The sequence below is a fragment of the Amyelois transitella genome, chromosome 4 (genome assembly GCF_032362555.1).
Source record: "Amyelois transitella isolate CPQ chromosome 4, ilAmyTran1.1, whole genome shotgun sequence".
Taxonomy (NCBI): domain Eukaryota; kingdom Metazoa; phylum Arthropoda; class Insecta; order Lepidoptera; family Pyralidae; genus Amyelois; species Amyelois transitella.
This window is the reverse complement of record NC_083507.1, coordinates 1,754,847-1,771,855: the sequence shown is the minus strand read 5'-3', so window position 1 is coordinate 1,771,855 and position 17,009 is coordinate 1,754,847. Positions and strand designations below refer to the sequence as shown.

The following is a 17,009-nucleotide window of genomic DNA, read 5'->3' as shown; positions in this document are numbered from 1 at the left end:
TAAGTATACATTTAGGTATTTAAAAGGTTAACAAGAAAAACTATACGTGTCTCCGTTTCCTTTGGGGTCATGCTTATTTTTTGTAGTTACCTTTTGTCCTAATTTCTCTTGATTACGTCAAGTAAGTACGGAAATGTGTAGCAGGAATAGAGCACCAGAAGTTGCACATGCTTTACAGAGTCAGTTCAGGTGGGCTGTGCCAAGTCTAGAATTCTGAAAAAGTGGCCAGGCATATCCCTGCCTGGAACCCTGTATGGAACCCATACAATGGGGCCGTGTGCTCCAAAAACAGATATTTGAATGTGATAACGGAATTGCGAGGCTAATGTTAGTAAGTTAATATTTATTTTAACATTAAGTTATTTATTTTGCAAATTATATAGCACTACCTACATAAGCTTACTTCATCTATCCACACAAATATTGTACAAAGAATGTTATTTTTTTAAATAAAGCTATTTTCATTTTAGCCTGACTATTATTTATCCCCTTTTGTACTAAATACACAATTCAATAATTCCTACATAATTTTTGTAGATTTATGTACAGTGATAAACACATAAAACGATTACTTCGCCATAAAATAAAACAACAAAAATTAAACATGATTATTTTATTGCTAAATATAATTTCATTGCTCTGATTATATTAGAATTACTCTAAGTTGTAGCAACTAACAGCCGTTACAATTACGAAGTAGCATTATAATATATAGTTATGAACAGTTTTACGTACAAGAAAATAAATAAAGCATTTTATCTACTAAACAACAGTAATAAGTCTGGCTTTCTCGTTCAGAATCATATGTGTTTGTGGCAAAAAGAAGATCCGTCCGAGATTAACTACAACACCCTCACGTCGATTGTATACACAAAAAAACATTTTCTTTCTAAGGGCCAGAATCTTCCATAAGATTGATTTCATTGGCTAAGTTTCGCCGTTAGTATTTTTTATAATTCTGTTGTTGCGCGGTAATACTTTAGCTTAGTAGATACAAAAGTTATTAACCTTTATTAATAAATCATCAATACTATTATTTTTCACTGCAGTCCATCATATTGCTGACATGATCTGGCGAATAATTGTCTCTTTAATTACATTTCTGTGTATATGTACCTAACTGAATGATTAAAAAGCCTGATTATGACCGACTTGTAACGGAAATTAAACAATTTTTACTTAAATACATAACAAATAGGTAGTAAAACAATTTGTAAGACTTCTGGCGGATAATACTGCATACTATTATGTACAATTAATTAAACCAAGTTTCTGCCAGATATTTTCTGTCAAACACACACTATCGTTGTCCTTATCTTACTGATGAGACAATAAGAGAGAGCGATATAAAATGGCGGATTGACAGGTGCTTATTAAAACGAAATTTATATAGGTACATATGATCATCGTATATTACGATTAATCGCTTATTAAATTCGTGGAAAATGTATTCAAGAAAAATCTTTTCTATTATTAAAATTTTCTGCAATTTCGTATTTATTACGGCAAAGTACAAGGTGTATTTTTGATTTTGTAACCTTTGGTTTACACGATTATTTCAAGTGAATGATGAACTTAAATTATAATATAGCATTGTTAGTTCGATAGCAATGTCTTTTATAGATGTGCAAAATAAACTGGTGCTAATGAATGTACACTTATTCTAGGTACCTAATAAATACAATTAATGCGTATAATCGCGTGGAATTAAGCGCTTTTCTGGCGTTATTTATTAATTATACCGTTTTTTAAGTGGGCCACATCAAACTATACCATCTCAGTAATTAATCATTTCTAAATTAGTATTTGTTTGACACTAAAAAAGAAGTCGTAAACTCTCAAATGACATTTCTTTACTCATTCTTCGTTTCGCATTATATCACATTACTTTCCAACATTTTTTGTACAAAAATATTTAAAATAATATATATTCGAGTAATTTCATAGACAAACTTGTTGGACTTTTATTTATACATCCCATTTATGTAACTAATTTTTTTTAAATACACAAAAATATTACCAACGAACGTGTTTTTTTTTAATTTTAACTAAAGAGTTGCCCTGTAAAAATCCTAAATAAAAACATTTCTTTATCTTTGTACTAGTTCCGAAATTCGCACTTTTGTTTAGACAAATCCAAACCCTCACAGATACAAAAAAATAAATTGAATAAATTACATATACGAAGTTAGCCTCGAAGTAAGTTCGAGACTTGTGATACGTGAATATAGATATGACATTGTAGCGGCAACAGAAATACATATATCATATCTGAAAATTTCAATTATCTAGCTATCACGGTTCATGCCCGGTGATAGACAGACAGCAAAGTCTCAGTAATAGGGTCCCGTTTTTACCCTTTGGGTGCGGAACCCTAAAACCGCCATTAAAAGAGGCGTTTAACATAAGACACATATTACACAACACGCTCTGATAATATCAAACATTCTAAAAGCATCAAAAATACTTTTTCTTTAAGAGTATTATTTTATATACATCACAGTAAAAGACGAATGCCGATTTAATTGAATTTATTAATGGAATTAAGCGGCCTCGGATTTTGAACCTGAAGCTCTGTCTACCCCGTAAGGGATAAATTTCTTAACTTCACACTTTTTGAGGTTAAATATTGTGTAGTGCGTACTTTTTTTTTGTACACGGTGGAATTCATGATTGAAGGAAAAAGTTGATTATTTTTTACCGTATCATGATTTAAAAATATATAGGCCATCTGAGACTTAGCTCAAACTACATATATAGGCAATTATCAAGTATAAGTAATACATCGGTAATTCTTGATTATACGTGTAACTTTCAGATTTTAGATTCAGGCCAATTAGGCCAATACTATAATAATAAACTACATCTACAATAACTTATCTTTCTCGACGAGTGCACAGAAAAGACGGTAGTTATTGCGACAATAATTTAAATATCCCGCTATTTATACAACGCACACGTTATAAAAGGAAAACACGTTCTAAATTTGAACGCGACCGCCATCTTCCGAAACCGACCAATCACGATCGCGTTTGAAACGTGTCAAAATGACGGACTGTCACTTTGGCTAGCGTTACTTTTGGTCAGTGTGAATGATTTCCATCGTTAATTTGACTTCAGATGAATTACGGTCCAGTCTTGGTAAGGCCTTAATGTACGGGAAGACCTTCAAATATTTAAATATAAAAATTTATAGATTGAACTAGAATGTTATGGTGTACTGTGACTATTTAAATATTAATCCCATTATTAAGCCATACAGCTGAACGTGGCCTTTATCTTTTCGAGATTGTCGGCTCTATCTAACCCGTAAGGGATGCAGACGTGATTTTATGTTAAACTAGCTCCAAACTAAGTATCACATAACAAACATTAAACATAAAAATTCAAGATTTTTTTGACCTGACCAGCGATTGAACTTAGAATTTATCCAAATTCAGTGGCAAACATAACTAAATAACTCATTCGCACTGACCAAAGAATAACCCTGTATAGAATTCCGACTATTATCCAATAATTTTATGTACACTTACAACAAAAATCGAACCTGCGTTCCTAAAACAAGCTTACATTTTACATAATTCTTACATACTTACATAAATATTTCGATTATACGCTAAGTTTACAAGCATTTAAGTGAGATTTTTTTTTTCATGCGACATCTACGATTTTCTATGCAATATTTTTATTCAATATTCTAAGAACATGTACAATTATATATACACGATAAACTATTTGAGAATTTCTAGGAAAATTTTCACCACCTCTAATTACAATTTTAGATCTTGTCACGCCGCTCCGCTGAGAAAAGAGGCATAGGGCCAATTTCAAGCTTTTGAAAACAAAGTAGTTAACATCGTCGGGCGGTACCGTTGCCATATATAAATGTTTTATCATTATCCAGAAGCATTTTTCTACATTTCCCACCGGAGAGTATCCAAATGAGTAAAGATTTTACTATACACCCCACAAAATACTAGATAAATTAATTGTTTAAATGTTTATCTAACAATGATGATGTTATTATATAATGAGATGTATAATAATGATGGAATTTAGAATTTAGATAGTGTGGCACCGTACGCGACCCGTCAGGCAGCGAGGCGATCTCAAGAACTGTACACGCGCTGATATCTGCCGGAGAGAAAATAATTTCAAATTATTACAATAAGGCGGCCTCTGTAACACCGGAGGTCCCGGGTTCAAATAGGCCCGGCCAGGTCATGATGAGAAAAAGCTTTTTCTGATTGGTCCGGGTCTTGGATGTTTATCTATATAAGTATTTATTATAAAATATAGTATCGTTGAGTTAGTATCTCGTAACACAAGTCTCGAACTTACTTCGAGGCTAACTCAATCTGTGTAATTTGTCCCGTATATATATATTTATTTATTTATGGCACACCAAAAGCAGATCAGAGAGGTTAGTGCGTGTTTTACTCGGTCAAACGCGTCGAGCACTTCAATTTGTTTGTTTGTAATATCTTTATTGCATATAAATTTACACATAAAAAAAACAAATCACTTGCAATGGCGGACTTATCCCATGAAGGGATCTCTTCCAGTCAACCGGCAAACAATAAAGGAACTAGATAATTCAGTAAAAAGCGTAATATTCATTTCTCATCCATGAAGGGATCTCTTCCAGTCAACTGGCAAACAATAAAGGAACTAGACAATTCAGTAAAAAGCGTAATATTCATTTCTCATCCATGAAGGGATCTCTTCCAGTCAACTGGCAAACAATAAAGGAACTAGACAATTCAGTAAAAAGCGTAATATTCATTTCTCATCCATGAAGGGATCTCTTCCAGTCAACCGGCAAACAATAAAGGAACTAGACAATTCAGTAAAAAGCGTAATATTCATTTCTCATCCATGAAGGGATCTCTTCCAGTCAACCGACAAACAATAAAGGAACTATACAATTCAGTAAAAAGCGTAATATTCATTTCTCATCCATGAAGAGATCTCTTCCAGTCAACCGACAAACAATAAAGGAACTATACAATTCAGTAAAAAGCGTAATATTCATTTCTCATCCATGAAGAGATCTCTTCCAGTCAACCGGCAAACAATAAAGGTACTATACAATTCAGTAAAAAGCGTAATATTCATTTCTCATCCATGAAGGGATCTCTTCCAGTCAACTGGCAAACAATAAAGGAACTAGATAATTCAGTAAAAAGCGTATTTTTTTACCGTATTCAGGCGTGTGTCTCGTGGCTAGGTGTCAGCGTTCTCTTGTGGCGGGTAATCCATGGTCTTGATGTACGCGACGGCGGCGCAGAACTGCGTCCACCAGTATAGGGCTTCGCCTTGTAGGAACGGGCCTCCCAGGGCGTTCACCAGCTCGATGGTAGACAGCAGCGAGGGAGGGTTGACCTGATGGAAGTTAACATATATATATTATATATATAGCGTAAAGTACCCAATGTCCGACAGACCACCAATGATCGACACATAAAAAGTAAAATAAAAAAAGGATATACTAATGTTGTGTATTTGAACGTAAACGAAGCATAGGTTAAAGACAAGGTTCATCCCGCTTTCATTGCAAGTGTCACTTTCTACATTCGGTTATTTTGATAAAAATAGTGGAGCTTTAAATATCGACCGGCAGAAGTTTTTAGGGGAAAGCCAGTTTTATTAGCGAAATCACTAAGGAAGTGAGTAAGGTTTATTGCTCATAACTTTTTTCGGTTTAAAGTTACCTTTCTCAATTTTTAGGCTGGGTGCACGATTAATGGACCGTTAAATATTGGGTGTCCATAAATAGAACATGTCGATTACTAGATCTCGATTATTGGAACATGTCGAAAACCGGTTGTCGGTAAATGGATTTCTGCAGTTGAATATTAGGCCAAAAATACCATAAATATATCTTGTAAATTTTTATATCACATTCATTTCTACTTTAATATATCATTGAAAAAATCCCTAAAACTTTACTCAAAACTTCAAAATATGGTAAAATAATAAGAATAATACAAATATTGTAAAAATACTAGAGTTCGTGCGTTAAAGTGTCGATGATTGGGGGTTTTACCGTATATAAGATATAACTGAAAGTGGCTGCTAAGTCTTTTTAAGACTGTTAGCTCTGTTTCAGCGGAAGTATTTTTTTTTTATAAATACCTGACTCACCAAATCCAGGATCCATGGTCAAAGGCATACCCCGGGTTCCTCTTCAAAGTCGTGAGGATGCAACCGGGCCTAAAGCCAGGAAGATATGGCCCTACAGCTCACCTTGAGTATGACGTAGACCAAAACGGGGGTGAGGTCGTCTGCGGCGGGGGGAGCGCCGTTACTCAGGGCCAGCACTGACATGATGCACGTCACGCAACGCATTATACACGACAGCTGTTGTAAAAGAAAATATGTTAATAAAAAAATGCCGTGTGGTTCCCGGCGCCGGTAAACATAAAAAAAAATACGAATAGGACCAACTCGCATCTCGTTCCCATGTATGTCGTAAAAGGCGACTAAGGGCTTGCTTACTTGGTATTCTTCTTTTAGACGATGGGCTAGCAACCTGTCACACTATTTGAATCTCAATTCTATGATTAAGCTGATAGACAGCCGAACGTGGCCTATTTGTCTTTTCAAGATTGTTGGCTCTGTATTGTTGGTTAGTTAGTAATACCCGTTCCGTTATTTTCCTTTCGGGCAGGGAACTGTTACGGAGCGGGTCAGAATTTGGTTTAAAAAAAACAACTAATTTAATTAAACTAGAAAAGAAAGTACATATATTGAAACATGAAGAAAATAATGATCGCCCGGCGGAAGTCCAATCCAAACTGAGAGTAATACAATTAAAATATCAGCGCTTCGGTTTCCTATTGCATTGACGTCAATGGAATAGGAAACTCAGCAGTTTTATTTTATATTTTAAAGCATGTGCTATTTGCCGTGTGGTTCCCGGCACCAATACAAAAAAGAATAGGACCACTCCATCTCTTACCCCAGGGATGTCGTAAAAGGCGACTGAGGGATTGGCTTATAAACTTGGGATTCTTTTTTAGGCGATGAACTAGCAACCTGTCACTATTTGAATCTCAATTCTATCATTAAGCCAAATAGCTGAACGTGGCCTATCACTCTTTTCAAGACTGTTGTCTCTGTCTGCCCCGCAAGGGATATAGACGTGACCATATGTATGTATGTTAAAATAAAGAGAAATTCTAGTAATTCTAATTTGTTTGTGTTCAAACCTGCATGATATACATTAGCGAACATTGTCAAATATGTATGTTGTACATATTCAAAGACATGTCTGACTACGGGGCAGGATTATCGGGGGTTCACTGTATTATTAACTGTTACAGCGACAACAGGAATGTGGCATACCTTGTCCCGGGGCGCCCTGTAGACGGCGAGGTGCCGCAGGCAGGCCTGCGCCAGCGGGTAGGGCGCCGCCCACGCGTGCCGCGCCGCCACGCCCGCGCGCGCCGCCGACGTACACGCGGACAGGCGGCGGATGTGCTCGCTCAGAACCCTGATATAATAGTACACATTGTTTGTACAAAAAACCTGATATAATAATATACATTGTTTTTTTCTACAAGGTATCACTTATTGCCGTCACATTATTTGAATACAATTATAACTGCTGCCGCTTTCGAAGCGCATGTGTAGAAGCAAGCGGCTGAACACTAGTGTGTTCAGCCGCTTCTTCTAGTTAGTACTACACTGCAGCATTTTGAACGGACGTCAATTTACAGATACAGATCTGTTGAATCTAAATCGTGGATCAATGCACATTGTTTTGTATTAAGAAATCGTAAAGGTGTATAAGATACAATATCCGCAATATTAATTCCCCATCTTTTGTTTATTATCAATTCACATTTTTTCTTATTATATATTATAATTGTGGTTAGTTTTAGGTCATTAAAAATATATAATATTCTCATAAATCTTTTAATTTATTACCACAGCCCAAATAATCGAAATTAAGTAATAGAATAATTCAATTATATACAGTTTTGAGTAAATCACTCAATAACACGAAGGCCGATAGTAGATATGTCCAAAAGTCGAGTTTAAATGCCACCTTTACAATGATCAGTGTGATCTTAAAAGAGACTTCTTGTTATATTGTCTACGCTTCTACTGGACCGTTTATTTTGGAATTTAAATAAAAGAAGTAAAGTAGTAATAAAAGAAGGAAAGTAAGAGTAATAGTAGAGATCCCACTTAGGGATAAGCCCGCCTTTGTACTGTACTGTTTTATATTTGTAATGTACTCCTTTAATGAGCAATAAAGCATTTACTCACTTACTAATTTGTCTGATTTGTAGCTTAAAAAAAACGTTGATCGTTTAAAATCAAACATTACTTTGAAATTTTTTTCAAGGCCTTATCTTAACAATTTTTTTTTTTTTAATTTCCAATAGCCAGTGATTCTAGTAAGGACATTTTTAAAATAAAAAAAAGAGTTTAAGAACTACTTACTGGTCTCGTGCGATGTCTCCATCTCCGTTCGGGAACAACACGTGTAGGTAGAGCCTCGCGAACGCCGCGCGCTCCACTGTCAGCTCCGCAGCCTCCAGGGACGTGGGCGACGCGCCTGTCAACCAATCATACGTTCAGCGAAAAATATCCCTAATTTCTGTTCATACATGAATAAATCACGCCTCTTTCTACACGGAGGGGTAGGCAGAGACTACATCATTCCACTTGCCACGATCCCTGCATACTTACATCCGTTTCCCCTGAGTATTTTGGGAAATCTTTCCTTTTATTTACATTTCATCACACAAGTAATCTACATGCCAAATATTAAATTTCTAGTTCCAGAAGATCTTCTCTGTAAATGCTCCCCTACACTATTCAATGAATTTTTAAAATTATTTTCAATTTCTGCTATTCACGTCACGTAGGTTCTGCTTGATGGTTTCTGGCAGTCACTCAGTAAATAAAAAATATTTGTAACAAAATTCAAATTCAAAACTTTAATTCATTATTATGGGACATTTCAATATGACTTTTTGAATATATATAATATATATATATATACATACATATAAATACAATACATACATACAATAAATACATACAATACAATACATATACATACAATACAATACATATAAAATGTACTTAAACACTGACAGGAAAACGAATCTCACCTTCCCACGAGGGATCAGCCTTCACTTCAGCCGTGATGGCCTTTATGCCAGCCGTCAGTCTTGAAGCCTTCTCGTCCATCAACTCTCCACCTGGTGATGAAAGTCTTATTTAAGTCGCAACTAGCAGAATGTGGAGGAAGCCCAGCAGTGAAAGAAAAGGGCCATGGTTCAGCCATATTCCAAATTAAAAAAAACTAAAAACCTATGCTTTTATTGCTAATCAAACTAAAAAATAGATAATAAAAATTAATGACAAAGGAATTCAGTAGTAGCAAGTCGAACAATCAGTTATAGTCAGTTGTAGTAGTAATTACCTCGGATTAAAATTATAACAAAATTAAATTTATTAACAAAACAATTTAAATCTGAGTAAAATGCGTGGGGTGCCTGATGTAGTAAATATTAAAATCATTCTATTAGCATATATTTATGACAAGAGAGTTATGAAAATGAAGTAAAATGCACCCCAAGCTAATAAAAGCGTAGTAAAAATAGGGAACTGAGCATAAAAACGGCTCAGTCGTCTGAGCGTCGCCTTCTACATACATACATATGGTCACGTCCCTTGCGAGGTAGACAGAGCCAGCGGTCTTGAAAGACTGAAACGCCACATTCAACTGTCAGGCCTAATGATAGAATTAAGATTTTAATAGTGATAGATTGCTAACCCATAGCCTGAAAGAAGAATCCAAAGTTTATAAGCCATTAGTCGCCTCTTATAAAAGCCATAGGAAAGAGACAGAATGGTCCTATTCTTTTTTTAAATTGGTGCCGGGTACCACACGGCATTGGTGACCCAGCTGGCGTGGTGATAGCTAGCTAATCTCTTCAGCGCGTTCTCTCTTTCTCATTGTTCTAGAACACGCGAAGAAGCTGACGCACTTAAACATCACACGCAAAGATTTCGTACGATAAAGCCAGTGTACTGCTCTTGTAATTTACCTCTGAACGTGCTTTAAAATGGTACTTATTTTTGTCAGATATTTGTTATAGTAAACGATTGTACCTATATGTGTCTGTAAGTTAATCAGACGGGAACATATACCAAGGGGCCAATCACAGAGCCGACAGTCTGAATGCGACATGTTATCGTTCTACCTATCATCTACGACAGTGAGTCCCAAACTTATTTTGTCTACTGCCCACTTTGAGAATAAATAAACATATTTTTAGCGCCCCCATTTTTTCACCTATTTAAAAACCACTATAACTTCAAATTAGTTTAATTAATATTGTGACCTATATATGTATATAATGCCTCTACACAACGCCCCCATTTTCTTTCTGGGTCTCTTACCGCCCCCCTTGAGACCTGCAGCGCCCATAAGGGGGCGTTATCGCCCACTTTGGGAAAGACTGATCTACGAGGTGGTGACGACTTACCGGTTCTTTCCACCTATCATCTACGAGGTGGTGACGACTCACCGGTGGTGTAGTGGTGGTCGTTGGCGTGGTGATGCCTGGCCAGCCTCTTCAGCGCGTTCCCCCTCTCCAGCTGCTCCAGGACACGGGAAGAGGCGGCCGCGCGCAGACACCACACGCACTCGGCGCGGACTTGGTTGATTTGACTGGAACAAAATTATATTACATACATACATACATATGTATATACATATATACATACATATAGTCACGTGTATATCGGGGTAGACAGAGCAAACAGTCTTGAAAGACTGATAGGCCACGTTCAGCTATTTGGCTTGATGATAGAATTGAGATTCGAATAGTGACAGGGTGGTAGCCCATTGCCTATAAGAAGGATCCCAAGTTAATAAGCCTATCCCTTCTTCTATCTTTATTGTTTTATTATATCTTTATTGGTCCTTTTCTTTTTTGTAATGGTGCCGGGAACCACACGGCACCAATGTTCATAACTTCTAAAATAGCCATTGGTACATGGCCGCCATTTATCTGTATCTTATATATAAAATTCTAGTGTCACAATGTTCGCTCCGGTACTCCTCCGAAAAACTTGACAGATTATCATGAAATTTGGTGAGCATATTGAGTCGATATGAGAATCGGCCAAAATCTATTTTTCAGACCCATTAGTGATAAGGGTAGTCCACCCTTGACCTTTCTCTTTTAACTAGGAATTACTTAAAAAATATTTATACGGCAAAACAAAGTCGGCACAGCTAGTTTTATAACAATATATCAACTCACGTCCGCAAATTATGGTGCGTGTGCGTCAACGCAGCTCGACACGACGCCAAATAAGTCGCGTACGGCTTCCGCGCCGCTAAATCTGCGCGCAACGCCGCCGCCAACCTATACAAAAAGCAGATTTGTATTTAGCAAATGAATGGAAATGATATCCTACATACATACAGGTCTAACTGAGAACGACATATGTTTCAAGGGACATTATTTTTTTAGCGGTAACCTGTCACTAGCAGCCCCGGCAGCCCCCGTACCTGCTGAGCCCGGCGCCGGAGTCGCCCCGGGCGGCGGCCAGCACGCGGGCGAGCTCGGCGGCGTGCGCCAGTGGTAACCTGTCACTAGCAGCCCCGGCAGCCCCCGTACCTGCTGAGCCCGGCGCCGGAGTCGCCCCGGGCGGCGGCCAGCACGCGGGCGAGCTCGGCGGCGTGCGCCAGTGGTAACCTGTCACTAGCAGCCCCGGCAGCCCCCGTACCTGCTGAGCCCGGCGCCGGAGTCGCCCCGGGCGGCGGCCAGCACGCGGGCGAGCTCGGCGGCGTGCGCCAGTGGTAACCTGTCACTAGCAGCCCCGGCAGCCCCCGTACCTGCTGAGCCCGGCGCCGGAGTCGCCCCGGGCGGCGGCCAGCACGCGGGCGAGCTCGGCGGCGTGCGCCAGTGGTAACCTGTCACTAGCAGCCCCGGCAGCCCCCGTACCTGCTGAGCCCGGCGCCGGAGTCGCCTCGGGCGGCGGCCAGCACGCGGGCGAGCTCGGCGGCGTGCGCCAGTGGTAACCTGTCACTAGCAGCCCCGGCAGCCCCCGTACCTGCTGAGCCCGGCGCCGGAGTCGCCCCGGGCGGCGGCCAGCACGCGGGCGAGCTCGGCGGCGTGCGCCAGTGGTAACCTGTCACTAGCAGCCCCGGCAGCCCCCGTACCTGCTGAGCCCGGCGCCGGAGTCGCCCCGGGCGGCGGCCAGCACGCGGGCGAGCTCGGCGGCGTGCGCCAGTGGTAACCTGTCACTAGCAGCCCCGGCAGCCCCCGTACCTGCTGAGCCCGGCGCCGGAGTCGCCCCGGGCGGCGGCCAGCACGCGGGCGAGCTCGGCGGCGTGCGCCAGTGGTAACCTGTCACTAGCAGCCCCGGCAGCCCCCGTACCTGCTGAGCCCGGCGCCGGAGTCGCCCCGGGCGGCGGCCAGCACGCGGGCGAGCTCGGCGGCGTGCGCCAGTGGTAACCTGTCACTAGCAGCCCCGGCAGCCCCCGTACCTGCTGAGCCCGGCGCCGGAGTCGCCCCGGGCGGCGGCCAGCACGCGGGCGAGCTCGGCGGCGTGCGCCAGTGGTAACCTGTCACTAGCAGCCCCGGCAGCCCCCGTACCTGCTGAGCCCGGCGCCGGAGTCGCCCCGGGCGGCGGCCAGCACGCGGGCGAGCTCGGCGGCGTGCGCCAGTGGTAACCTGTCACTAGCAGCCCCGGCAGCCCCCGTACCTGCTGAGCCCGGCGCCGGAGTCGCCCCGGGCGGCGGCCAGCACGCGGGCGAGCTCGGCGGCGTGCGCCAGTGGTAACCTGTCACTAGCAGCCCCGGCAGCCCCCGTACCTGCTGAGCCCGGCGCCGGAGTCGCCCCGGGCGGCGGCCAGCACGCGGGCGAGCTCGGCGGCGTGCGCCAGTGGTAACCTGTCACTAGCAGCCCCGGCAGCCCCCGTACCTGCTGAGCCCGGCGCCGGAGTCGCCCCGGGCGGCGGCCAGCACGCGGGCGAGCTCGGCGGCGTGCGCCAGTGGTAACCTGTCACTAGCAGCCCCGGCAGCCCCCGTACCTGCTGAGCCCGGCGCCGGAGTCGCCCCGGGCGGCGGCCAGCACGCGGGCGAGCTCGGCGGCGTGCGCCAGTGGTAACCTGTCACTAGCAGCCCCGGCAGCCCCCGTACCTGCTGAGCCCGGCGCCGGAGTCGCCCCGGGCGGCGGCCAGCACGCGGGCGAGCTCGGCGGCGTGCGCCAGTGGTAACCTGTCACTAGCAGCCCCGGCAGCCCCCGTACCTGCTGAGCCCGGCGCCGGAGTCGCCCCGGGCGGCGGCCAGCACGCGGGCGAGCTCGGCGGCGTGCGCCAGTGGTAACCTGTCACTAGCAGCCCCGGCAGCCCCCGTACCTGCTGAGCCCGGCGCCGGAGTCGCCCCGGGCGGCGGCCAGCACGCGGGCGAGCTCGGCGGCGTGCGCCAGTGGTAACCTGTCACTAGCAGCCCCGGCAGCCCCCGTACCTGCTGAGCCCGGCGCCGGAGTCGCCCCGGGCGGCGGCCAGCACGCGGGCGAGCTCGGCGGCGTGCGCCAGTGGTAACCTGTCACTAGCAGCCCCGGCAGCCCCCGTACCTGCTGAGCCCGGCGCCGGAGTCGCCCCGGGCGGCGGCCAGCACGCGGGCGAGCTCGGCGGCGTGCGCCAGTGGTAACCTGTCACTAGCAGCCCCGGCAGCCCCCGTACCTGCTGAGCCCGGCGCCGGAGTCGCCCCGGGCGGCGGCCAGCACGCGGGCGAGCTCGGCGGCGTGCGCCAGTGGTAACCTGTCACTAGCAGCCCCGGCAGCCCCCGTACCTGCTGAGCCCGGCGCCGGAGTCGCCCCGGGCGGCGGCCAGCACGCGGGCGAGCTCGGCGGCGTGCGCCAGTGGTAACCTGTCACTAGCAGCCCCGGCAGCCCCCGTACCTGCTGAGCCCGGCGCCGGAGTCGCCCCGGGCGGCGGCCAGCACGCGGGCGAGCTCGGCGGCGTGCGCCAGTGGTAACCTGTCACTAGCAGCCCCGGCAGCCCCCGTACCTGCTGAGCCCGGCGCCGGAGTCGCCCCGGGCGGCGGCCAGCACGCGGGCGAGCTCGGCGGCGTGCGCCAGTGGTAACCTGTCACTAGCAGCCCCGGCAGCCCCCGTACCTGCTGAGCCCGGCGCCGGAGTCGCCCCGGGCGGCGGCCAGCACGCGGGCGAGCTCGGCGGCGTGCGCCAGTGGTAACCTGTCACTAGCAGCCCCGGCAGCCCCCGTACCTGCTGAGCCCGGCGCCGGAGTCGCCCCGGGCGGCGGCCAGCACGCGGGCGAGCTCGGCGGCGTGCGCCCGGCCGCTGTCGGCGTCCCCGGCGCGCCCCGACAGACTCCGCACCCACTCCACTAGCGATGTGCTGGTGCAACGCTGTATGTGGAAGACATTTCTTTTTTTATACATAGCCATAGAACATTTCAATTCAAATTTGAAAACTAGTGATTGAAGAAAAAATATGGCCGCAAATTGTCCGCTCCGCTCATATAATAAAAATAATAAAATTGCGCATCTTAGAAACAAGAAGAACCCTGGCCAGGGCCCAAGAAGCCAAAATACAAGAAATTAAGGTACGTGTTGTGCGTTTACATTCCCGCTTCCCGCTTCTTCCTTTCACAATATTCACTCTTTATCAAAATTCCAGCGACCTAAATAATTGTTTTTCCGCTATCCCACTTACATTAGGCACGTACTCCACACAGTGCAAATCCGAATTGGATAGCACCATTCTCAGCTTACGTTTCATGCTGTTAAACACTTCGGGGTCGTTCAAATCCAAAACGCCTTCACATCTGTAAAAAAAAAAAGTAATTACAACTTGATCTTAAAAATGGAATACATTTACAGTGAAACCTAGTTAATTGGGATCTCAAGGGACCAAGACATACATATGTACCAATTATTGAGGGTTTCCAATAATCCAGTTTTGCCATTTAAACAGGTTTAAAATTATAGTTGTCTCATTTACAGAGGCCCCTTTACAGAGGTCCCTTTTAGAAGTTTTGTACACTTTTATTTCCTTGTTTTCAGATCAAAACCTGAGATAGTACTGATAAACAAAGCATGCGCATAAGACGACGCGAAATGTATGTAAACAAACATGTCAAAACTTGTTAAGACCTGATTAATTTGTCTCACTTAGACAGATAATTGAGCTTATGTAGCTGTGTGTATCTCAATTATAGAGGTAAACATCGAAAAAGTCTTAGAATCCAAATCTCATTTAACCAGTTTCAAAAAGTCCCATTAACAGAGGTAATTTAATGAAAAAGAACCGGGATCTCATTGCAACACTTAATAATAGAGGTTTCTCACCTATCCAGGTCCCACTTAACCAGGTTTCACTGTATATGCGAGTGTAAGAGTGAAAAAAAAAATTAAAAAATATATTTATTCAGTAACTTTTGTTACAATTGATATTATTGTACTGGTTTCCATTTTACGTATCATTGTGTCGTGGGAGTCAGGCTCCTCGAAGTGATTGCAATGTTTGAACACTGACTACAAGTTTATATGTTTGTTGTCTCTTAGCGCATAATCTACAGAACCAATCTTGTTGAAATTTTGCGTATACACAATTAAGAGTCTGGAGAAGGACATAGGGTACTTTACATCGCGGTAAGAAATCTAGTTCCTATATGAATTTCAGACAGAATCTATAGCAGTTTCTCAACGGCCTCTGTGGCGCAGCGGTAGTACGCTTGTTTGCGACACCCGAGGTCCCGGGTTCGAATCCGGGCTAGGTCATGATGAGAAACAAAATTTCTCCGATTGGCTTGGGTCTTGAATGCTTATCTATACAAGTATTTATTATAAAATATAGTATCGTTGAGTTAGTATCTCGTAAAACAAGTCTCGAACTTACTTCGAGGCTAACGCAATCTGTGTAATTTTTCCCATATAATATATTATATTATAATTTTATTTATTCTCACCTCTCCATTTCAGCATCGGGTACATCGGAAGGCCGTCTTTGGTTCCTCCGTTGCTTGTTAGAATCAGTGGAAGACTTGCGTCTGTACTTCGCCAAGATGTCTTCTGAACTCTCGCCGTTCCCTTCCACTCGGCAACCGTCGTCGCTTCGAGACTCCTCTTCTGGTAGTTTTATATCTGTGTATACATGTAGACATATGTAGGATATTGAGAGCCAACAGTCTTGAAAGACTGATAGGCCACGTTCAGCTGTATGGCCTAATGAAAGAATTGAGATTCAAATAATGACTTAGTGCCAGCCCATCGCCTAACAGAAGAATCCCAAGTTTATATGCCTATATCACACGATGAAGTCTATAGAAATATTGTATTATAGTATATAATGTCGCAGTAGGCGATAGGACTACCATGATATAAATAACATTTGTCAAATTTTAAAATATTCAAATATCGATAAATCGAGCTGTATTCTATAATTCGATAATTCACTAACACATGTACTAAAAAAAGAAAAGATTTGTTATTTTGTTTGTCACAAATAAATTCAAAAACTCCTAGACTGATTGAAATTTTGATGAAATTCGACACAGGTATAGAACAGAATACAAATATACATTTCTTCGTGAGTAACATAGCCATAAAATTGTACAAGAAAATCATCACAACTTTTAAACCATGGAAAACTATAAACTCTTCGACCAATGACGACACTCGATTGCACCTTTTACATAAGTGCTGCCATCTGTCATGAATCATAATAATAATAAAAAACCCCTGATTATTATTTCTAATCATTTACCTTGATGTAATGTATGATTGTGCCGTGTGGCTCCCGGCACCAATGCAAAAAAGAATAGGACCACTCTATCTCTTTCCCATGGATGTCGTAAAAGGCGACTAAGGGATAGGCATACAAACTTGGGATTCTTTTTTAGGCGATGGGCTAGCAACCTGTCACTAGTTGAATCTCAATTCTATCGTTAAGCCAAATAGCTGAATGTGGCCATTCTGTCTTTTCAAGACTGTTGGC

The 17,009-nt window shown here is 43.4% G+C and overlaps 1 protein-coding gene across 1 annotated transcript in view; it reads right to left on the bottom strand.

Moving 5' to 3' along the window:
* Positions 1-3,337: 3,337 nt before the first annotated feature.
* LOC106130966 (GTPase-activating protein and VPS9 domain-containing protein 1) overlaps positions 3,338-17,009 on the bottom strand; it is a 39,670-nt gene continuing 25,998 nt past the window's right edge. The window contains exons 24-34 of the mRNA XM_060954265.1: positions 15,982-16,156; positions 14,727-14,838; positions 14,277-14,419; positions 11,301-11,405; positions 10,560-10,702; positions 9,135-9,224; positions 8,458-8,572; positions 7,351-7,498; positions 6,250-6,363; positions 5,203-5,385; positions 3,338-4,134 (exon numbers count right to left, since the gene is read on the bottom strand). Coding sequence (XP_060810248.1) covers positions 5,227-5,385; positions 6,250-6,363; positions 7,351-7,498; positions 8,458-8,572; positions 9,135-9,224; positions 10,560-10,702; positions 11,301-11,405; positions 14,277-14,419; positions 14,727-14,838; positions 15,982-16,156 — 1,304 coding nt within the window. The 3' untranslated portion in view covers positions 3,338-4,134; positions 5,203-5,226. The remainder of the gene's footprint in view (positions 4,135-5,202; positions 5,386-6,249; positions 6,364-7,350; positions 7,499-8,457; positions 8,573-9,134; positions 9,225-10,559; positions 10,703-11,300; positions 11,406-14,276; positions 14,420-14,726; positions 14,839-15,981; positions 16,157-17,009) is intronic.